Here is a 23,703-nt window from a genome sequence, read left to right as displayed (position 1 = left end):
TTCACCTCTGTGAGAAAAAGTTCAACTCAGAAAGTCAGTCCTTCAGTTAGCCATGTGTAAACACTGACATCTGGTGGCCATCTGCTGCACTGCACGTCCGAACTTCAGAGCCCACCACAGTCTCCGCTTTTATCCCCTCTTTTCTGATGATTCTCTTCTTTCTCCGTCCTTTTCTCTCCTCCGCTCTTCCCCATCATATTTTCACCTTTTCCTCCTTCCTCTTCCTGTTCTACCTTTTTTCTTATTTTCTCGATCCAACCCCCGTCCTCTATTCCCTTTTCTCTTCTTGTCTCCTTCCACTCTCACTACTCTCTTGTCTTCTTATTCCTTCTTCTTTGTCCTCAATCATTCTCTCCTCGTCTCCCCTCCCATCTAATCCTTTTCTCACCTTCTCCTTCCTATGTCTCTTTCCTCTTCTCTTAATTCCTTTCTTTCCTTCTTCGTCCTTCCCATGCCTTTCTCTTTTCTTCTCCTTCCTCCGTCATCCCTTACTCTCTCCTCTATCCTTTATTCTTCCCTTTTGCTTTTCCCTGCTCCATCCTTTTCCTCCTCTTCCACCTCCTTTCCTTCCTCCTCTTCCTCCTCTTTGTTTTTGTTTCTCTTGTCTGTTTGTCTGTCTCTCAGAGAGGAGGAAGATGATGACATCGCCCATCAGTTCTGTTGCCCCGCCTCCGAGTGCAGTAGCCCCTCATCTAGGTAACCAGGGGCGACCGTGAGAAAGCTCCGCCCCACACAACTGTCCCAGGGTAAACTGAGGGGTAATTATGAGCCCCTGTCCTCCGTCCACCATGGCTGTCTCTCTCTCTGTCTCTCTCTCTCTTCCTCTTTTGTCGTTTGACCACCAAACAGCAAGAAAACTGTGGAGTAAAAAAAGAGACGTGTGAAATGAGAAGATGTGGAGTAAATCCGGCGATCCTTCATTTAAAACTTCCTCGTTAAAAGCCTGTTTGTGGAGAAAACTGGAGCTTTAAAAGAAAACAATGAAGCTGTCTTTGCAACTCTGCTGCTGATCCGATCTCTTTTCTTTTAAATCTGGCGACACATTTTCTTACACACCTTGAGTCAGACAGTAAACGTTGCTCTGCAGCTTTAAAACCACAAGGACCGATCATCACCTCTGCAGTCTGACCTACCTGGAGAGCTCACACCTGCTTCAGCTGGTTCACAGGGTGACTCGGCTGAACGCCGGCGATGAGTCTGCAGTTTTGTGCATAATTTTAAACTCGTCAGGCGCTTTTTAACCTCCGTCTGAAAGGAAACTCTTCCCCTCGTCTCCTAGTTCGGGTCAGAACGGGGACTTTAACGGTTTATCCTCCCTGTCCGAGCATGAAGCCATGACCCCGCCGTTTCCTGGCAACGCTGCGTCGAGAGCCTGCTGTATAAAGAGTTCGGCGAGGATTGGACAGCGCTCAATGCAACAACAAGCTGCGGGGCTATCTGTGTCCCAACTCTGTATACGCAGGCCTCTGGTCGTTGCATGTTGTCACCACACCAAACTCTTTGGAACGAAGGACGAAGACCCATCAGGTCTTTATGGGACCGATAGTTTGTTAGCGAGTTCGTGAACAGTACGAGTCACTCTGGCAGATAACCACACATCATTCGGAGCTCCTCTTCAGTAAACGCAGGCTGCTCGACTGGTTGCACAGTGGCCGGCCACCGGAGTCCCGAGTTTGCTCTTTGTTTTGTTGCCTACATACTGCACTCTGGGTTCTCCTTATAACTGCTTCTTTTCTTACGTTAACATCCTGTTGACACACACTTTCAACAGTGGAGCGAGTGTGAGCAGCACGAATAAAATCGTACCGACGTACATCAGGGAAAGTCTGTACTCTTGTTTTGGAGTCTGACAGCTGAAGGAGGCCAAACTGAGACTTAGCACTCTGATGTATAAGGTCATGTGAAGAGAAATGGATAAAAGCGGCCGTATTAGGAGAGTAATTTTTGGCCCTTTTTACCACTTAAGACGTGAAGCAGCCATCATGACTGAAAACTCTTCAAGTGCTCCCCCCCTCCCCGCGATCCAGTTTTAGGGAGAACCCTGGTGCCTGATGTGTACAGTGCACTTGGACAGAGACACACACACATACACACAGATGTGCACACAGCAGCTGCAAGAGTCCTCAGAGATCATAAATGATATCAGTGATATCTGGAGTATGTTTACATGCACATCAGTCCTCTGATCACAGGCGGTGATCGGCTTTAAGGCAATATTTTCATGATGTCACGTAGCCGTTACCACAATCTACTATATATGCTTAATGAAAGGGTTCTTAATTCACGAATATGATGACTACTTCTGATCTGATCCTACACGCAGACCAAGCTCTGCTAAGCTGTTTAGCTTAGTGTGACGCCATAAGAGCAATCTCTACAGAGGTCTTTGAAAGGAGATATCTGAGCCTGGAGCCAAGGTTTTAAAATGTCACTCACTGTAAGGAGCATGTGAGACCAGTCAGTCAAATCAGATCACGTCAAAGGGTCCAAATGCAAAATACAGGAGGTTTTCTCGCTAATAAGTAAAAGAAGGGTAGTAAAAGACCGTGAGCTCGCCATGCTAACTGTTGATCAAAGTTATGTTAGCTTGCCTTGTCAGTGACATCAGCAGTGCATACATACAAATCATGCTTTACGATCAAAGTGACATCAAGTGGCTTTTATTGTCACTTGAGCCATCCACAGGTAATATGGTGCACCGCAGAACAAGGTGCCACAAATAAGGCTACACCCAACTCCGGTTAGCTCCAGTAAACCTAACCTGCAGTTACTGCTTCGCTAGCTTTGCTGTCCCATCGCTGTCACATTTAATTAGCTGCCTGCACTGAGCCAAGACGTTTGCTCAGGTAAAAGAAATCCATAAATAGACATGTCTGGTTTCAAAGGAGGGAAGCTTGGTCTGCATGTACTGTTGCTCAGATCACGAAGAACTCAAATAATTGGATTTCATGCGACAGTTTCAGGAGTCGCAGTATTGCCTTAATAACTACAGTGCACGTAAACACACTCGGTGGCTTCCCCTCTGAGCGAGAGGAAGCTGATGAAGGCGGTGATGAAGGGAGCAACAGTGGAGCCCTTTGTGTCGTCTCTCATCTTTTTTTGTGTACACTCTTTTATCCATCTTCTCTTTGTGTTTAACTCTGTAGCTTTGACTCCCTCAAGCTCCTCCTCTTTTCTTCTCCTTCCTGTTTTTTTCCTCTTCCTGAAGAAAGAAAGTAAGAAAGACATTTTTCTGATTCAGTGCCAAGAAAATCAAAGACGAAAAAGTGAAAAGTCTGTCTCATTGCCAAGTTTGATAGCGGGGGGGTCGTATCCTCCTGTCGCAGTGCCAAGTTAAAAAAAAAAAAAAGACGTCTTTGACACCCAAACCCTCGAGCAAATGTAATGTTTTATGAGCAGAAAACGCCGTATGCTGTATGAGCAAATCCTCTGACGAGTTCATCCAGTCATCTTTTAGCTGTAAAGTCCGATCTATATCTTTATTTCATAGCTAGCTGCCCACAGTTTCGTCTGTAGCTCCTTTTCGCCGTTTATACATTTAAAAAGCAATACGTTTGTTTTCCAAGTCTGGAACGAGAATCTCCCAGTGTACGTAAACTCATATTGAGTGGGAGGGGGTCACACCCGTGTAGTAGCTGATTTATCAATAAAAAAATGCGCTTTGATCCAAAGTTTTGTATGCAGCACGACGACGTTTGACACGATGTCAAAGGTTTACAACATGAGTCCAGTGGTGTTATCAGTATTAAAAACTTATTAATATTTAACTGTGGAACAGATGAAAGTGGTGGATATTTTATTTTTTCAGAGATGTAAAATGCCTGTCTGTGAAACACGTGTTTTTTTTTTTCCATCTTTGCATGATTGCAGTTTTTTTCTTTACTGACAGACTCTTCTCAGATCCTTAAAGGGGACCTATTTCGCTTAGACTTTTGCAGAGTAGCTTTGCCTGATTCACAGGTTAGAATAACCCTTATTAATCTTGTACTGCTGCTTGGCGCAGCCCCTTTAACTCCTCTCCTCCACGCTCTTCTGATTGGCTGCCCCTCATAAGCCAAAGTCTTGAACATCAGTTGGGCGGGGCTTCTGTGCCCAAAAGTAGTAAAACGCTCAGAAACTGAGTGCTCAGAAGGGATTACAGGGATTTTTTTGTACACATGGTGACTTCATCATTTCAAACCTTGGGTATGTTTAATGTACATGACAGAAAGAAGTAAATAAGAAATAATAGGTCCCCTTTAACTCAAGCAAAGCACAAATACCACCACACCAATAATACTCAGATACAAGCGGAAAAGCATTAACAGGCATACCTGCCCATTACACAGGACCGCCCAGTTTGCTACGTTGTATATCATATATTTATTATTTGAATCATTGTTAATCTGAAAGCCTCGTAATGTGAAGGTTTCTGCCTTTAAACAGTACAGAATTGCAGTTGCAACCCGTGCACACTAAACTCATCTTAATTGGTCATGTGGTGAGGTTTGCAGTGATGTAAAGGACCTCTGTATTATTCCTAAATGCAGTGTTTAACCAAACGCCCTCCTGCTGTGCACTAATGATGGTGAATAGTGACAAGAAAGATTTTGGACGGTTTCACTTAATTGAGTTTTAATGCAAATGATTACTTCCTGTTTGTCTCTCAGTGTGTTCCTACTTTTTCTCGCTGTAAATGAATTAGCTGTGAAAATGTTTATTGAGATGTGAAAGATCGCGTTAGCACAGCATGAGAAGTCTTTCCACAGCAGTTTATCACCTTTTTTAGATTCGTCCTGAGCGACAGTCCTCCAGCTTTACAACGTATTCATCTTGGTTATGATGCACTTTCCATCACATTGAGTGCAAACTGCCAGTGAAACTGAGGAAAACTGCGTCGGTAAAACACCGTGCCATGTAGTCAATAGGTGAGAACAGGTAAATGATCAAACCTTAGCGATACTAACCATCCCGTCCTCTCAGTGTGCAGGGAAACAATATCAAGTTTGATAAGATACTGTAGGACTTCTAATGTGCCATGTTTCTAACAGTTTATTACCTAGGACACTCTGCACTACCACTAAATGACAATATGCTGCAATTAACCCAAATCAGTCCAGTACGAATTTATTAGTGTTGTTTGTTAATTCAGCTAATATTAGCCCGAGGGAATACGTAATGTTTTATTGTTGTAATATAGTCATATTAGCATAATAGGCTTAAAAAAACTAGACCATAAAATCTGTTTCCTGTGTAGAACCTTCTCATCATCTGATGATTATCCATGAAGCACTTTTATTTTAATAATGTGTTTCTACACATGAAGTTTGACTTGAATGATGTGGTGACAATCATTGTGGGATGTTAAAAAAAGGACGTTAAATATAAATGAAATGAGTTTTGCAGGCTTAGATATTATTCTTCTGTACGATGGTTAGAACTTTATGGAAACTTATCTTTCTTTGTTCTTCACCGTGAAAAATATCAGACTTTAAATCTTCATTTTGTCCAGTTAAACGTTACATTAGCTGCTTAGATTTTAGGATTTTAGCTCATCCATCTGAAAGACAGATGAGCTTCTTTGATGGTGAGGGGCCTGTTGTCTGCCTGTCTGTCCCTCCACAGTTCATAAGAATAGCTGCTCCTCCCAGAGCGGCCAGATTTTAGTGAGACTTGCACACATTGATCGCCTAATGGGTCTTCAACCAAGGTGCTCAAGCTCAGTTTGCTCATGTGTGACCTGTTGGTGGGCCTCCTGGACTTCTCAGTGGATTTAAATTATCAGTAATTTGTGATGAACAGCTGACCAATGGAAAAAATATATATTCAGCATTTAGATGTTTTTTCTCATTCTTTTTAGTTGATGGCTATATATTATGTTATATATATTATTATATATTATGAAATTATTTCAAATTAATGGATCAGTGGTACATCCTGTTCATAAATGCAAAGTGGGCGCTGATTTGCAAATATTTGAAAAACAGATTTGTGTCTCTACCCGAAGGAGAGCCACTACAGAGCTGTCTGTTTTGTTTTTTGTTTTTGTGTTTTTTTCGATTTTTTTTTTGGTTGGGGGGTTGTCCGAAAGGTTTTGTTGTTCTTGGTGTTCGACACCAGCACTATGGTAAAGCTCTGTGGCTGTCAAAATACAAAGTGGTTCAGGAATGAGCACCAGCTCCAGAAAAGGATCCTTTCATTGCTTTTAATTGGACATTTTTGCTAAAATGTCATTAACTCATTAAATATTCACTAGTGATACAAGCAGCTGCTGTGCTTCTATCATTGTCACAAGTCAATAGCCTATGGTGCAAGGAAGGACCGGTAGTGTTTAGCTGCTTCCCAATTCAGGGGCCACATCCTTCGGATGCTGCATTTGAAGGCCGATTACATCACAGCGAAAGCTGTCCCAATTTGAAGACTCCGACAAATGTGGCCTAAATGTCCCCGGATTTGAAGGATGGGTCGGGTGTATCCTTCGTGTCCCAACCTATAACAGAATTCATCGCGCGACCCAGCCAATTCCAGTTTCCAACGATGGCGGCAGCTACTTAGCTTTGATATTACTCCTATTACACTTTCTGGGTCACAAAATAAACTTTTAAGATATTTTCAGGCGAGAATGTAGCTGAGTACGCTTCAAATGTCTGCTTAGTTTATCAAGACATCACATATTGGCAAAAGTGCCCCGACGTTTTCAGAGACGTCTGTTACCCACCAGCTTGATAGCTAGCCGGGAGGTCAAGGCTCACCAGAGCCGACGAGAACAGCGAACTCCTGCTACATCGTTTTCAAACCCCCCGCAGTCTTTGGCTACTCAGGTCAAACATGATATATAAGTCACTTGGATAACTTAAAAATGTTATTGTTTGGCTTTTTGTATTATTTTGTTTGTGAGTAAATTGGTTTGGCTGAGATTAAAGTTATAGTTTTCACACAGCTGAATAAATGTCAAACAGAAAACTGATTGAACTGAAGTGTGAGATGGTGTCCTGTTATATTTTAGCAAGAAAGGAGCAGACGGCTGCATTTATTAAACTCTACCGAGACAGCTGGTGACGCAAATCTGAAGGCTAGACTGTCCCATTTCACAGCCTTACACTTCCAGCCTTCTCGATCTTCGGAGGACCTGGACAGTTTGAGAACAGAAAAAAACGCCCCAGCACAAAAAGCACATCACTGTCAATACACCATAGAAACACAAGGCAAGCAAAAGGTGTGGGTAAAGGTGAGAGAGAGCCGGTGTAGACAGCGCATCCGGGATGCAGCATTTCTGCGCTGGTCCAGTCGACCCGCCATCTGACCCGGGAGGGGACAAGCATCGAAGGCGTTTGGAGAGGGAGGGGGGATGAGTGTGTATCAGTGAATATGTAAGTGTGTGTGTCCTGAGTTTAGCTGAAAGAGTGTCCTTTGCCCTGCCAGGCTAAGTAAAAAGTCTTCCAGCTGACCCGGGTGGCCTTGCGTAGGATAGGGAGGAACAGTCTAAACACCGTCTGTTATCGGGGTGATGTTCAGCTCCAGCCTTGAGACCACAGCTGGTGCCGATATGGTAGCCGCATGAAATGATGGTGGTATTCCTTTAGTCCGAACAACTCGTCAATTTCACAGCCGATCTAGCAGTCCGACACTGGTCTCTCAATCTCCTGTTGGAGAGCCGTGAGCTTCTCCGAGATATTATCCAACTTTTGCTCAGAGATCTTAGTCTGAGTGCTCACGGCAGCCTCAAGCTTCTACAAGATCTTATCTGTGCTGCGTTCAACCCTAACTATCCAGAGTTGGGACCAGGAAGCAGAGTTGCAGTCTTACACGCCTCTCTGCAGCTTCTCTCCTCCTGCTACCCCCCCCCCCCCCCCCAAAAACCCCATCTCCATAGAGACTGTGTCAGCTCCCAAACAGACAAAAAACAAACTAAAAACCAGCAAAAAATGATTTAAACATAAAAAATCACAAAGAAAGAACAATACAGTATCCACATCTGAACCAAAGAGTAAAACAGGATGATTAAATATTAGGTCTCTCTCCTCCAAGTCTCTGTTAGTACATGACTTGATAATTGATCAACAAATTGATTTACTCTGCCTTACAGAAACCTGGTTGCAGCAGGATGATTATGTTAGTTTAAATGAATCAACACCCCCGAGTCATTCTAACTACCAGAAACCTCGAAGCACAGGCCGAGGGGGAGGTGTGGCAGCAATTTTTCACACCAGCCTATTAATCAACCAAAGACCCAGACAGACTTTTAATTCATTTGAAAGCCTGATGCTTAGCCGAGTCCCAGATTTAAACCCAGTGGGGGTATATGGGACTCTCCGCCATTTGACCTTAGAACTGAAGAAGCTTCTCGGATGAGAAGTGAAACGTCTTCAAGCAAAAAGTGGGAAAAGAAGTTTTCCCACGTGTGGGACTAATAAAGGTTATCTTATCTTATCTTATCTTTTCTTTGCAAGCTCCTTTGGCTACGATGACCTGGATGACTGAGAACCTTCACAGACATATGGTATCTAAGCAGATTCTTCCTCTGGATGGCATTACCTTGGCCTCCAGTTACGCTGTGAGGAACCTTGGAGTCATTTTTGACCAGGACATGTCCTTCAACGCACATATTAAACAAATATGTAAGACTGCTTTCTTCCATTTGTGCAACATCTCTAAAATTAGAAATATCCTGTCTCAGAGTGACGCTGAAAAACTAGTTCATGCATTTATTACTTCCAGGCTGGACGACTGTAATTCATTATTATCAGGAAGTCCTAAAAACTCACTGAAAAGCCTTCAGTTAATCCAAAATGCTGCAGCAAGAGTCCTGACAGGGACTAGAAAGAGAGAGCAGATTTCTCCTGTTTTGGCTTCCCTTCATTGGCTTCCTGTTAAATCCAGAATTGAATTCAAAATCCTGCTCCGCACATACAAGGTCTTAAATAATCAGGCCCCATCTTATCTTAATGACCTTGTAGTACCATATCACCCTATTAGAGCACTTCACTCTCACACTGCAGGCCTACTTGTTGTTCCTAGAGTATTTAAAAGTCCACTCCCTTAATTATGCTGCAATAGGTGTAGGCTGCCGGGGGATTCCCATGATGCATTAAGTATTTGTACTTTAGTCGCCCTCTTCACTCACTATGTGCTAATAGACCTTGTGGCATTTTTTATTGTTATTATTAATCTCTGGCTCTCTTCCACAGCATGTCTTTGTCATATCTTCACCCACTGACCCTCACCCCAAGCAGATGGCCCCGCCCCTCTCTGAGCCTGGTTCTGTCGGAGGTTTCTTCCTGTTAAAAGGGAGTTTTTCCTTCCCACTGTCGCCAAAGTGCTTGCTCATAGGGGGTCATATGGTTGTTGAGGGTTTTGTCTGTATTATGGTTGGGTCTTTACCTTACAATATAGCCTTGAGACTGTTGTGATTTGGCGCAATATCAATGAAAATGAATTGAATAGCTCGTTGAGCTCTCCTGACTAAGTTGTTTGCTTTTCATGCTTCAGCTGTTATTAGTTACAGCTGATCTGGTCCAAAGTACAAATAATAAAGGTGATAATTGTGAAACTGCTGTATGTGGCAGCCTGTTAAAACTGATAAAGTTGATTTTAACCATGTTCTTCTCAAAACTTAACCAAGAAGCAGCGATGCCTAAACTTGAGTAATTTTACATAGTAAATAATTACAAAACCTGTTATTAATTGTTTTTATAAACCAATGCAATAATTTTAGAGCCTTTATTATGAATCTGTATTTTTGTTGTTGTTGAACAACACAGCAGGTTAATGTGGCGTGCATGTGCAGTAGGCTTAGTTTCTCTTTGTTCTCCTGCTTCGGTATCTCGCTTTGCCGTGTCGTTGTTTAAATGCAGTTCTACAGGCTAACAGAAGCTGTCCATGAGTTTGTTAAAAACTGTGTTTAGTTTGAATTTGTCACGTTTCAGTAGCTCAAAGCTGAGGCTCAGTTGAAATGGCCATTAGCTACAAGCAACACCTTTTCAGGTTGGACTTTTTTTCATGCAGGTTGTTTGCAAAATATTGCTTCATACACTTTTTTAAAATCAGCTTGAGCCCTACAGGTTGATATTAACTTCTGTAGGAGCTGTAATTCTTTATAGATTCATCCCAGCTCTCCAGTGATTCGTTGTTTTCTATTCATTTACACACCGGTGCTAAAACACACACACCAGCGTCCTGCACTAATAAGCACGGCCCATGCAGGGAACAAAGCCGGACATTAGCAATTAAACTGCTACGAAAAAAATCTTTTAACCACTAATAAGAGCTCAGCCAGGAGATCATCATACATGTCTGACTGATTGACTGGCTGGGATCAATATCTCAGTATCACATATCTTTATTAAAATGTAAATGTCTCCAAATCTAACATGCACCAGTACCTTTCCACTGCTCTCCATTACACTCATCCCATCACTTACACAGCCATGTGTACCATATCAGAGACTCCCTGGATGCTGAGTAACATTTTTTTGTTTTAAATATCTCTAAGTGTATCTGCGTACCATCATTCATATCTTAATCTTTTGCGTGGTGCTGATGTCATGATCGGTCCTCGCTCGTTGCTCGTTTCATTTCTGCTGAGTTGTCTGGACGCGACCTCGTCAGCGGCTCTCGTCTGTTTCCACTGCAGCTCGTTACCACACGTCACCTTGCATCTGCAGACAGACAGCCTGGCTCTGCTGGTCTCTGTGGTGATTATATAAGTACTTTCCTGCATACAGGACGGCAGATGAGTCATGTTGTAAAGTCAGAGGTGTATGCATAGGGAAGCGGAGCCGCAGTCATCAACCTTGCGTGGTAATTCAAGTTGGCATGGAGTCATTTAATCGTTAAATTTCTGTTTGTCACTGCTGCTGTCGCCCACTTTCAGTTTGTTTAATCTTACATAAACAGGTTAAACACACAGAGAAGAGAAATAACTGAAAGGGAATGCACACTGTGGCCTACTTACAAACTCAACAAAACTTGAGAACTTGCAATACGCAAACATGTTGAATTGCCTTGCATCAGATTTGGCAGTGACTCATGTTAATGCTTCTATTAATGCTCTAATATACAGTTTTAATCAATCTGGATACGCAATTATAGAAATTATTCTAGAAATATTTCCAACACATGTAGGGCCTTGGGGGCGGGCACGTTGGACGGTCTGTGTATTCAAACCCACCTCTGGCACTGGTGCCCTACCCTCAGTTTTAAATGCATATAGACACTGAGGGTTTTCGGGAGGAGCCGTGCTGCTCTCTGGCAGGAAGCACCATGCCCTCCTGTGTTTTAAATCCACTTTAGAACAGCACGCAGCAACACTACATATGAGCGGGTGGAGGGAGGTTTGGGGTCTTCACTCACCCCCGTTCTATTAACGGGGTCTGCTTTCCTCCACCCCAGTGAGAAGGGTTACATCTCCTGGGTCTGGGTATGGTTTGCTCCTCTGCGGGCGGGGGTACCTGGACCTGGGATATAGAGTATGTGTGGGGAGTGTGATTGTGTGTACAGTGTCTATTTGTGTCTGTCTCCATGTCGGGTGAGTGCTGAGTATATGGGAATGCACGTTTGTGTCTGCGTGCGCCTGTTCGTCTGTGTCTATATGTCTGCTTGGGTCTTAGACTCCACCTCCCTGGGAACATCTCAGGCTCTCCGAGGTACGGAGGCGCATCTCCCCTCACCACACTCCCTGCCGGTGGCTGATGCCCTCAGACGTTGGTGTGTTGGTGGTTCTTGGTGTCTGGGGCTGGGTGCTCAAGTATGTACCGACTCACTCCTGGTGGCCGATTGGCGGGGCCTGGCCTGGGGTGCCCTCTGGCCTCTGGGCCTGAGGCTCGGTCCTCTCTGGGACAGCTGGCTGCCAGCAGAGCCCGCGGGCACGTCACTGCAACCCCCTCTGGCCTCTGCTCCGTGGCTGCTGGGTGACTTCTCATTTGGGGCTCTCCTCAGCTCTTACCAGGAGGGTGGCACGGTTGCCCCGTTGGTGGTCCTCCTTGGGTCCTCATACTCTGGGGCCACTGGATGTCTGGGGCCTGGATCTCCTCCATACCTGCTTCATGCCCTGGGGGACGGGGCCATGGCTCCCCACCCTCCCTAGCAGATTGTTACTGGAGAAACCTTTGGAATACAAGCATGCTGATCCACACAGGTGTGCACACAGGTGTTCACAGACACAAACTACACCTTTCTTGGCTGCTACCTCAAAGCACATTGTGTGCTGTCTATCTTGCGTACTGCACAATAACATGTAATATTTAGCATCTACTGTTATCTACTGTTAGCTAGTTTATTGTGATGGTGCTGTTTTTATTATGTTGCTCTTTTTTGTTTGTTTTCTCTTCTGTATTTTATTCTCCATACAGGTGACCCAGGTGTTTTGTTTGTTTTTCTTTTTTCTTCCCCCTTTCTCACCGTCTCTTCTCCCCTCTATTTTTCTTTCTCCCTGTCCTATCCCTCAGTCATGTCTGTAACAACCGAAAATCAAATCAAATAAATACATAATTATAATTAAAGTCAATCAAGTGGACCAATATGGCAAGGCCATGATGATCCACTTGGTAAAGTAAATCCACTTGGCACCTTTCTTGTCCTTCAGACAACAACTCTGATGGCTAAAGATCCAAACGGGACAAGCAAAACTCTTTCAGTTTAGTGTTTTAGCTGTGGATCCCGGGTTTCTCACAGAATAAGTATAAAAAGTACTGTGCTCAGCGGATCACAGTGCACCCCGTGCTAACTTGCTAACAGAGATTTGCCGCGTTAATGCTGTTATGGCGTTAACGTCATTTTAACGAGATTAACGCTGACAGCACTAATAAAAAGTAAAACAAACTCTGACAAACTGGCAACTTACTGTAATTCACAAATTCAGCTTCTAACAACGACTTTATCGCCCTTAAACGAGTCTAACACTGAAGCAGCCATTATGTACGTGCACCCACGATACCAAAGATGTTTGTTTCACATCACAGGACTCGTCAGCAGCACCTGTTGGTGAGTCCTGAAAACAACGAAACCCGTCCAGACCTGTTGTACCGGCCCTCGTCTGTAAGAACATTAATTCATTAAAAAGAGAGAACATCAATGTGAAATCATAAAGTCTTAAATGGGACAAAGTAAAAATCTGTTACTGTTACTGAATATAAAGTTTTACATAGAAAACGTGCTCAGTGTTCCCCTCTGATGAACGGCATATGTTCAAACAATAGTCACACTCGTTCCGCACTTTATCTGGAGTCGCCGCTGTTGTTGTTACGCTGCCGACCGGCGACCGCGTGAAACTCACGAATCCCGTTTACGAAACAGTCCGTGTTAGAAGGAGGAGACCTCTGCGACCCGCGGACAGCTGTGGAATTTAGACACAGTGGCAAAGAATGAATCGTTGTGGCACAGAGTAGTTTTGTGATACATAAATGTTCACATAATAATGTGAAAACCTTCCTGAACCCTGAGTAAGCGGCCTGCGCTATGAAGACGGGCCGACCGTCAGCAGCTGCTCCTCGTCTCTGCTTCTTCACTCATCTTTACTCAGTGAAGTGTTGGCTCTAAATTCATCTGCATGATGAAGCACCATTGGAAATGAAACTGGGGTCATTTATTCTGTTTTCTTTTATCGTGTAGTTTGTGACAGTTTGCTGGCAGCTTTAGTGTCCTTCATATTTGTTTCTCTTTATGTTTCTCTTAAATCTGTAGATATGATCCGTTTTAGCAGGTAGGAGTCACTCAGTGTAACCCTCCGACATCAGCTGTGCAGTTAGTTCACACACTTTTTAATGCTTTTCCTACGTAACATTTGTACACGGTTTGCTGCGTTGGGTTTAGTTTCTTGGACTGGAGCAGACAGGGATCAAACCACAAACCCTGCTCTACCTCCTGAGCCGCAGACACCAAACCCAATCAGAATGAGGAAGAAGAAAAGTGACTAAAGTGACTCTGAATGTATTTTAGAAACTGATGACTGCTGGGAGTCTGTACAGAAACATTGACGTGGTCCGAAAGATCAAAATAAAAAATGAAAGTGAAAGATTAAGACAGCTTTGATTACATTAAGACTAGCAACATGTAATTTATGATCTATCTGGTGATTGTAGTCTTTACATATAGAAAGATTTCTAGTATTGTTACCATCAGAATTGCATGTTTTGCATAAAGCAACAAGTTTGTCCCAGAAATTGGTCGGTCGCTGTGACACCAGCTTTGTTTTGACCTTTTCTTGTTACTTCAACATTCACTGGCTTGTGAACCATCTCATTTATACACATCCTATAAAATCGGTCTGCTAATCAGTCCTCTAGCAGGGGTTTTTGTTTGTTTGTTCTATCTAACTGATTTAATTAGTGCACCTCTTAATTAGGCTGAATAAGGCGGGTTTACAAGGCCCAGAGAAGAGTTCAGATCAGAAATCGCCTTAAATGTGTCCCCTGCACCTGCTGAGTGCTGCACATAATTACAGTAGAGCTACAGTGCAATGATACACGACATGAACACAAATGGACTTTTTTATTATTACAACAATAACAGATGTGAGAGAGAAATAAAATCAGCAATAAAAATCAATAGCCTAAATATTTAGTGAGTCCACAGACGGACTGTGAGTAGCTGTGAGTGTTGCTCTGCAGGTAGAGTGGGAAATTTAGAGGAGGACGGAAAAGCCTACACACAGACTTCCTCACACATTTACATGGGTGATTCTGCTGGCACCGTCTGTTTCAATTCTGCAAACTAAATTTTTTAAAACGTCTCAATTGAAGTCTCCTTTTGGGGATTGGAGCACCAGTATGACCGTGGAGGGAGAACAGTCTCTGGGACTCAAATAACGAGGATGGAAGGAAGTGTCATTTAGTAGAATGTAAAGCTGGAAAGCTTCCCATCTCTCCCCCGTATCCCAATGTTTTGGTTTGATTTCCTCACCAGTGTTTTCCTCCGTAGCTTTGTCTCAGACTCGGGCTACTCAGCCTCTCCACTGCTAACATTAGTTTGCTTCACTGCTCGGGTCGTCGCTCCTCGTCCCTCTGTTGGTTGAGAACCTTTCATCAGTTGTTGTCGACGCTCATAGAAATAATCTTGCTTTAATGCAAAACTTTACTCACAGCTTCTAATCAACATCAGAATTTCTGACCCTATGGTAGTCACAGTTCCCTCATAGTTGTCCTGTAGGAATGATCACCTGGGGTGAGATTTGGAGTAAAACTAATGAATGAAGCGATTTGTGGTGACGTGACATATTCATGTGAAAACATTACTTGTTCTTTTTCAGAATTCCACTCCTGAGTAATCAACTCGAGGAGGTCAAATCAAAACTTTGAAGAAGTTTGTTTAGATTAAAAGTTGTTTCCTTTAAAAAAAATCCAGCCCATTTTTGCTTTGTAGTCAAAGGCTTTTTGGTTTCTCATCCTTCCCATCCCAAACAAGCTGCTGTGTTGATGTCAGCTCATTCTCTCAGAGGAGATTCTTAATCTCTCAGGTTGGACTTTCTGGTTCAGTAAAGGCTAAAAAGCGTAGAGCAGTTTCAGTCCTTCAGATACACATTTTATAGCATCAAAGAGCAATCAGACCAATAATCAGCAGAGGAAACATCGAGACAAAACCCATATTGGAGAAAATTGTATTTATTTTGTTGAACATTAATTTTAATCACAAGCCAGCTTTGCTACAACCAGGTGGTATAAACGATGGATGAAGCTACTCTGAAGTCCTGTTTTGATGCTTTGAGTCAAGAGTCGATCAAACGCAGGACGTGACTGTGAAAGCACGCACTCACTGGCCAACATTTGTAGATTGGACTCAGTGTTTTATTCATCATGAACCAGTAACTGAGACCATAAACTCAGCAAGTGAGACAGAAGTCGAGTCTGGGGCTGTTTCCCTGTAGCCGTCGTTGCAGCCGCAGGTTTCGCCCCCTGGTGGCTATTAGCAGTATCACTAGTTTAGGAGCTTTTCAGCTCCAGCAGCTGCGTCCGTCTTTTATACTCTCCGTGGTCGTCTTCACATCAGCTCGGGTTTGTTTGCTGCTGTTAATTCAGTTAATGTTGAAGTTCCACAAGCCGGCTGGTCTCGTGATGCTAATCAGTTTATCTATGGATTGTTTTAGCTTTATGGCAGGTAATGAGTGCTACAGGCTACCATACAAGAGTCAGTGTAACCTGCTGCCATGGAGACGAACCAGACGTTTGGCTGGCAGGTCCTCATCCTGAGACGACGTCATTAGCTTCATTCAGGGTCGTTCTGGTGCTCGACAAGCGGTTAGATGAACAGACACACACAGGGGCTTCCCTGTCGATCGCCCTCACTCCCCGCCTCTCTCTCCTTGTGCTGCTGCTTCTTGCCCTTCCTCCTCCTCCTCCTCTTTCTCACTGTTTTGTTTGGTTTCCAGTCATTTTCTTCTCGATGATCTCTCTTTCTGCTTGTCTCATTATGTAAATATACAGATAGTCATCCTTCAGTCTGTTGACTTTATTCTTATGTAAATTATTTAAAAAAGAGATCGACCTTGGATGATATACAATATATTAAAAAAGTATGAAATCAAAAAAGAACTGAAAACTGGAAATGATGAGAATGTAAGTGATGATGATGATGTCGAAGGTGGTGATGATTGTTTCTGTGCAGTTATTAACAACTGTGATGATGTCTCGACAACGACTATTGCAATGGTCGGTAATGATGAGGATGACGGTGGTGAATGATGAAGATTAAGATTAAAAACCCTTATGATTCTAAAGATGCTCCATGAATCTGTCTTATTCTTGTGGGGTTTTTGTGTGACGTTCAAACAGGAAGTGCACGCGACACATTAATCACGTTAATTAATTACATTAATTACATTACATTTAATTACATTACATTAATTACATTACATTTAATTACATTAATCACATTAATCTTCGTCATCTTATCACGTGCAGATCTACACAAACACAGTCAAATCAAAGTGCTTTGTTAATTATTTACTCATTAATCACAGCGTCTTATTAACCGTTTTTCATTTTCCAGGTAATTTCTTGGACACTTATGATTTTCTTTAAAGCAATGTTTTTATATGTTTACATGTTTAATTTTTAGTTGTCAGTTTTAGACGTAAATGAATCCAAAAGGAATGTAAAATTTGCAGAAGGTGCACAAAGTGGCGCCCATCTCATCAACACAACCCTGACATACTCTGAGTTTACTAAACTGTCTGTTGGCATCGTTCTTCTTCTCTACTATGAACTTATTAAATTGCTGCTTTACTTAATTCTATCGAATCACAAACTAAATGAACACAGATTATTTAGTTGGTTATTTCAGAATATCTGGGCTCTGCCTGATGGGGTCATTTAGCTCCTTCAGGGGGCGCCTAAGAGCCACTACACCTCCACATCAGAAGGACACTGCTCAGGTGGTGCAGGTATGACCGGGATGTCTTCTATGTGAGTTGTTTTGGGAATGTCCAACCAGGAGGATGCCCCAAAGATGATCCATGACATGCTGTAGAGATCTGTGGACTGGGCTGGGAACAGCTCAGAGTGTGACTAAACATCTTTAGACTGTTTCCATTTGCAGTGATCTATATTTGGGGGGTAACGCTCTGTTCTCGGATCTCGTGGCTCCTCTACAGTCATGCTGTGAACGCATCAGGCAGCAGAAAAACCACAGAACAGCACACACTAGTCGTCAATGACAACAGATATGACATCGATTCAGCCATGAAAAGAGCAGCGGTGCAGGGTTGCAGAGTGGCTTGCAGAGGCACCATAGCTGTGGGCATGTTACTGCACTCGTCTTACATAAAGAAATTTATCCTGATTAGTTCCTGTTGTAGAGCGACTTTATGGCTATCTTTGGCAGAGGAGACACGGATGCATCACAATGACTTCTTGGTAGAATAAATTCAGTCAAAAACAATATCAACACTACTGGAATGAAAAAGTGATAATAGCATTGAAGCCTTAAATCATGATTATTATCTCATATGAGAAAAGAGCTCCGAGTGCCAGTCATGGCTCTGAGGGTCAAGGGGAGGTGAACTGAGCCTGCAAGTGAGAGCTAATTCAATTAAAGTCTTAGTGAGAGAGAAAAGGAGGAGGTAGCAGGAGGGTGGGCAGAGAGAAACAGATCGAACTCGTTCACGCTTTAGGAGGAGCACATCAGCACTTTTTTCTCTCAATCTCTGGATCAAATTGGATTTTCAACAACCTCACTGGAGTTTGTTCCTGTCGAGTCGTTAAAACCTGCTGAGGGGAGAAGCAGCAAGTCCTGAATTCAGAAAGTACGAGGAAGGGAAGGCGGTCACCTTCAGACCGCAGCCGGCCCTGCACTTACTGCTCGAGCTCTTTATGTGACTAAAATTGTCATCTTTTGTGACCGTTTCTACTTCCCGACTCATCCTGCCAACACACACTCATTCCTAATGAGCTGATCAGTGACTCAGAAGTGTGACAGTGCTGACAGAGGACTGCAGGTGAACGTGAATTTAAAGGAGATGAACGAGTGATATTTGTATTTTTCTGGACACACTCCTTGTGGCCTCACGTGTCTTTCAGTGACTTTAAACTGAACGAGTTTTAATAGATGGTTCACCCGCTAACGATGCAGCTAATCTGTAGCCAGCTAATCATGATGGACAGACGAGTGGAAGATGGGTAATAAATAGTCTGATTTGGTGCTTTGTGTACTCGGGTTTTTGCCTTTCGGGGACTTTGACTAAATTTCAACAGCCAAGCAAGGTTTGTGCAAAATATCTGCTAGCAAAGTAGCTAATCTGTAGCCACAAGCTGCAGCTTCCCACAAGGATTAAATCTTCCTGCCTGTTAGCTTACAGCGACTTACCAGGCCTCTGCAGTGAGAGCTGTCTGCAGAGACTGTGGCTGATTCTTCTTGTTTTCTTGTCCCAGAATCAGTGAACTACATGCCAGCTGGGGCAGTTAGCAATGCAGGTCAATAGTTCCTGTCTGCCTTCGTGTTAAGCGACATGCTTTTGTCAGCTCAAGCCTCTCTGAACCCTTAATGACTGAGCAGATACACGAGCACATGTGCAAATGTTTGAAATCAGACAGCACTGAGTTTGAAGGCTGATGACAACCTACTGGATCCCCGGCAATGCTGAGTTTGCAGGCCAGCTTTAGCCATAGACGTTAATATTACTGACTGGGCAGCTAATATAACTCGCTGTATATTATTTCCATTTCACAATAATTCTGCAAGTGTCTTTATTAATCGTGAAGTTGGTTCTTTTATCTCACCAGCAGCTAAAATCCCACAAGTGTTAATGACACCATCATATATGACAACAAAAAGCTCTACCCAGCTCTGCTTTAACAGAGTCCAATGATTAACCGATTATCAGGTGTTTCTCTAGATAAGTTCAAGTTCAGCTCTTTGACACTGATCTAAATAACTACAAACATAGAGACTCACTGGTGGAGTCCTGAGTGATAAAGTCAAGCAACAGAAAAAATAAAATTTGAGAAACCCAGGCTGATTGTAATTCTGATTAAAAACGAAGCATGTAGAAATGTATGTAAAAGGTAATTGTACGTGTTAAATATAACTCTAATTATAGTTCGTTTGTTCCAGCGGGGAGGAAGTCCTTCCTTCTGTAAATATTTCAGCCTTTTTTTAAGATGATAGGAATTTGACTATTTGAATAATTAAAATTCAAAGCTCGAGTAGTGTTCATCATGATGGTGTGCTTTAATCAGATTCAGTATACGTGTCCTAAAATTCTGTTTTCCACACAGCCAGTCATTCTAGCAGTGCTGCAGGAGAACTAACTTATTTTCCAATGGAAACTTTGTCACATTTGTTCGGAACACTCAAAAAACACACCTCAGCTTCACTTTCTGAGTCACCGCCTTCATTAGAGTCTCGCTGACTTACTGTCGGCCGATCTGACTGACAAACTGACTCTCACAGCGTGCTTTCGGCAGATAAGACGGGATTCATCAACAGAAAGACGTGACACCGGCTGGAAAAACACCCGGCACCCCTGCCCGCGCCTCCCTCTCCAAGGGCACGCAGCAGGGAAACAGATCCGTGTGCACCGCCAATCAGCACCTCCAGGGAAACCATGGAAACCCCTGGATGTAAACTCATTTCGTCTGTGCGCAGCCTCCAGGAAGACCATTCCTTATAGGAGCGTCGTCCCCTGACCTGCAGCTTCTTTAGGAAGTGGAACTTGAAAGGAAATAATCCACAATCACTCTTTTAGAGAAAATCAGTTTAACAGGTAAATATCTGCCTTTTTCAACAACAGCTGGTTGTTTCATCAGATGATTGTTGATGAGTGACAGGTGCGATGAGACTGCAGCCGCCATGCTGGAGTGAAACAGGAGGATTTGAGAGGAAGCTCACAGTGGGAAAGATGAAAAGTCTCCAACATGGAGACGGAGCAGGTGTGTGTGTGTGTGTGTGTGTGTGTGTGTGTGTGTGTGTGTGTGTGTGTGTGTGTGGCACTAACACCTGACATGGAGATGACAGGTTAGTGATGTCATCACAAGGATTTTGGGGAAACAGAAGGCAGGTGAATCAACAGCTCACTGGGATGTTCAGCGTGCAGGCCGTCTGCGACCTTTGCCCTCTGTTCTGCCTGCGCTCCTCCGGGACTTGGACACCTCTCCGCAGGTAGGAGGACCATCTGGCTGACCTTTGAACCCTGAGTTCATTATTTATGACCTGAGACCCTCCTGTGACCTTGCATCTTTTCCCTGCCCCCACCTTCTCTGCCTCTTCCTCCTTGCTGCTGTTTTCTTCAGTTCCGACCTCACATCCAGACGGATGCTGCGGCCTTCACTGATTTTTGGGGGGGTAAATTAAATTTCTGTGAAAAGTTGACCTCTGTTAAGGTTCACATAATTGAGGAAGGAGAGTACAAACAACCAGGTCCAGAAGATCTTGGTCAAACAATTGATTTTAATGAATACACGCGTGGGAAGACCAGTCTGTATGCAGACCGGAATTGATCTTCGACTTAATCAAAGCATACACAGATTTTATAGCATCAGGGTTTGAATTAATGACGCCCCTTCATACGTCACAGACAGAATATATACACACGTCAAAACATGATTAAACTTCCACCTATAAATGATTCTCTCTAACTGAGTGTGTGTGTGTGTGTGTGTGTGTGTGTGTGTGTGTGTGTGTGTGTGTGTGTGTGTGTGTGTGTGTGTGTGTGTGTCGTCCTCAAATGCTCTCTCATCTCACCCGTTGCACTTCTGACCTTTTACCAGACCAGAGGCTCATCCTTATGTGTAATAACCTAACTGAAACTACATGTACTATGTTGAATAAATGTTTTAATCAAGAACCTCTACTAAGAGCTTAATAAAAGAATATAAAAGTATAACAGACAATTTGAATAACCTAGTAATTCAAATAGCCTCGTCTAACCTGCTCAGAATGACTTTCGGTTTCAGTTCTGCAAAGCCTTCTGCAACTTCCTGTCAACTCCTGCAACTTAGTCTTTCTAAAAGACACACACACTGTTTAAACCTCTGAATGCAATATCAATGCTGCAGATTCTATTATTAATGCAATGGTAATGATGATGATTATTTAACAATAGCAGTAAAATAATTTCCCTGCTCCACACCTCTCTTTAACTTTTCTGGTGAAAAAGATTTAAAACACATTGAAGTTAAAAAGTAATCTATTACATAGAAACATCCATCCATCCATCCATTCGCTTCCACTTATCCTTTTCAGGGTCGCGGGGGGCGCTGGAGCCAATCCCAGCCGTCATAGAGCGAGAGGCGGGGTCCACCCTGGACAGGTCGCCAGTCTGTCGCAGGGCTTACATAGAAACATGATCTGGGTATTTGTAGTCTTCATATGACGTCATATCATAGTAGAAGTGGAAAAACGAGCTTGCTTCCTCTGCCCTGGTTCACTAAAATATCCCAAGATGTGTTTAATAAATAAACTGTGCAGGTGTTTGGATCAAACAACAAAAGTCTGTAAAATCTGACTGACACAGAATATCTTGTTTCTCTTTGAACACATCTTCTAATTTCATTACTTGATGCATCTTCTGCTGCTGTTTCCTCCTCACGTCTGCAGTGCTAGACTCTGAGCTAGAAGCATAATCCATGAATAAAGGAATTGCTTGTGTAGCTTAGGGATGGGGATTGGGTTGTAGCGTAAAGAAGTATGAGGCGGAGAAAGTAGAAATGAGAGACAAGGGCATGAGCAGACAGAAAATGAACAAAGGCACGGGCGTGTAACAGATGGAAAGGAAAAAACTGAAGAGACATCAGATAAGAAGGAGCAGGAGGACTTCAGAAGGTAAAGGTGGAAGGACAGGACAAAGAGGAGGGAAGCACGGAGCTGCATACGGCTGGAACAGAGACACGCCCCCGTGACCCCCGAATTGATAAACAATCAAGAAACTGAACCGATGGATGCTTCAGCTGATCATTTGAGGTTTTAAAAGGTCAGGGAAAATTTGTATTTTAATTAACTAGACTTTGTATTTTATTCTAAGCTTACTTTAGTGAGTAAGGTGTTAATCATATATTGTGCAGACGCTGCCTGTGGCTGATGCTGCACAACACTGGCTGGAAAGAAAAGAGGAGTTGCAGAAAATACAGGACAGAAGGGAAAAAGAGTGAGGTCACAGGAAAGAAAGGGAAGGTGACACAGATTTAGCAAGGATGGGAGGAGCAAACAGGATAAAGGTCTATAGCGAAGGAGGGGAGGAGATGTGTGCGAAACAGGTGAAAATAAAGCAAAGGAGCAGGTAGAAGAAGACAAGCCGTTTGTTTTTTAGGTTTTTTTCTCAGCTGTCTGCGCTGCAGATGGAGCCGAGCAGTTTCCTGGTGAACAGGCCGCAGCATTTCCAGTCTGCAGTCACATCACTGAGGCTCACAGCCCCAAACTCAGCCACACCTGTCACCCAGGCGCTCTGCACGAGTCTGTTCAGAAGCATGCATGCTAATTCTGCCTGCCGCATACATCTTCAGTGATCACGTAGCCATGATGCACGCATCAATTTGGAGCCCTTACCCACTCGTATGCCTGTGTGTGTGTGTGTGTGTGTGTGTGTGTGTGTGTGTGTGTGTGTGTGTGTGTGTGTGTGTGTGTGTGTGTGTCAGGAGCAGGCAGCGGTCAGATGAGTGCACACACTGCTGGGACCAAAGGAATATTGCTTTGTGTGTCTGCAAGAATGGCTGAGTACACATGAATGTGACTGACAGGCTGAGTGTGTGCAGCAGAGAGTGAAAACACACACACATTCACATGCAAGCAGACACGTGGAGGAGAGGCTGTCAAGAAAGCAGCCATGCATCTCCATGGAGGATACACCCAGAGAGAGGGGCGAGAGAGGCAGGCAGAGAGCGGGCAGAGAAGGAGAGCGAGGTGGAAAGGAAAGGAGGACAGAGGTTAAAAGGAGAGAGAGAGAAGGGAGGAAAGGAGAGAGGGGTAGGCAGGCACAGGAGGAGGAGGAGTTGGGGGAGTGGCTGGGCGAGAGAGGTAGACAAAGCAAAGAGGGGAGGTGAGAGAGGAGAGAGAGGGAAAAGGGGTGAGGGAAGAAAGGAGTAAAGGCAGGGCAGGCTCAGGAAATAAAGCAGAAGAAGAAGGAGGAGGAGGAGACAGTGCACGCAAGTGATAGGGAGAGGTGTATGTCTGGAGGCGTGTGTGTGTCTGTGTGTATGTGTGTGTTATTCTCTCCAGTGTAAATGAATGGAAGGCGTCTCCATTGTCTTCACAACGGTAAGAAGCTCTGCTGCTGCTGCTGCATCTGGCTGCTAATAATAG

At 43.6% G+C, this 23,703-nt stretch overlaps 1 protein-coding gene across 1 annotated transcript in view; it reads left to right on the top strand.

Annotated features, from left to right (window-relative positions):
- LOC146645899 (uncharacterized) overlaps window positions 1-23,703 on the top strand; it is a 138,489-nt gene that overhangs the window by 42,530 nt on the left and 72,256 nt on the right. Inside the window, exon 3 of the mRNA XM_085394200.1 lies at window positions 625-696. Within this exon, the coding sequence (XP_085250326.1) occupies window positions 625-696 (72 nt within the window). The remainder of the gene's footprint in view (window positions 1-624; window positions 697-23,703) is intronic.

The sequence above is a fragment of the Rhamphochromis longiceps genome, linkage group LG20 (assembly GCF_057381845.1).
Source record: "Rhamphochromis longiceps isolate RC_006_pf linkage group LG20, R_longiceps_female_GT1.1, whole genome shotgun sequence".
NCBI classification, from domain to species: domain Eukaryota; kingdom Metazoa; phylum Chordata; class Actinopteri; order Cichliformes; family Cichlidae; genus Rhamphochromis; species Rhamphochromis longiceps.
This window is presented reverse-complemented; position numbering and strand designations above follow the sequence as displayed.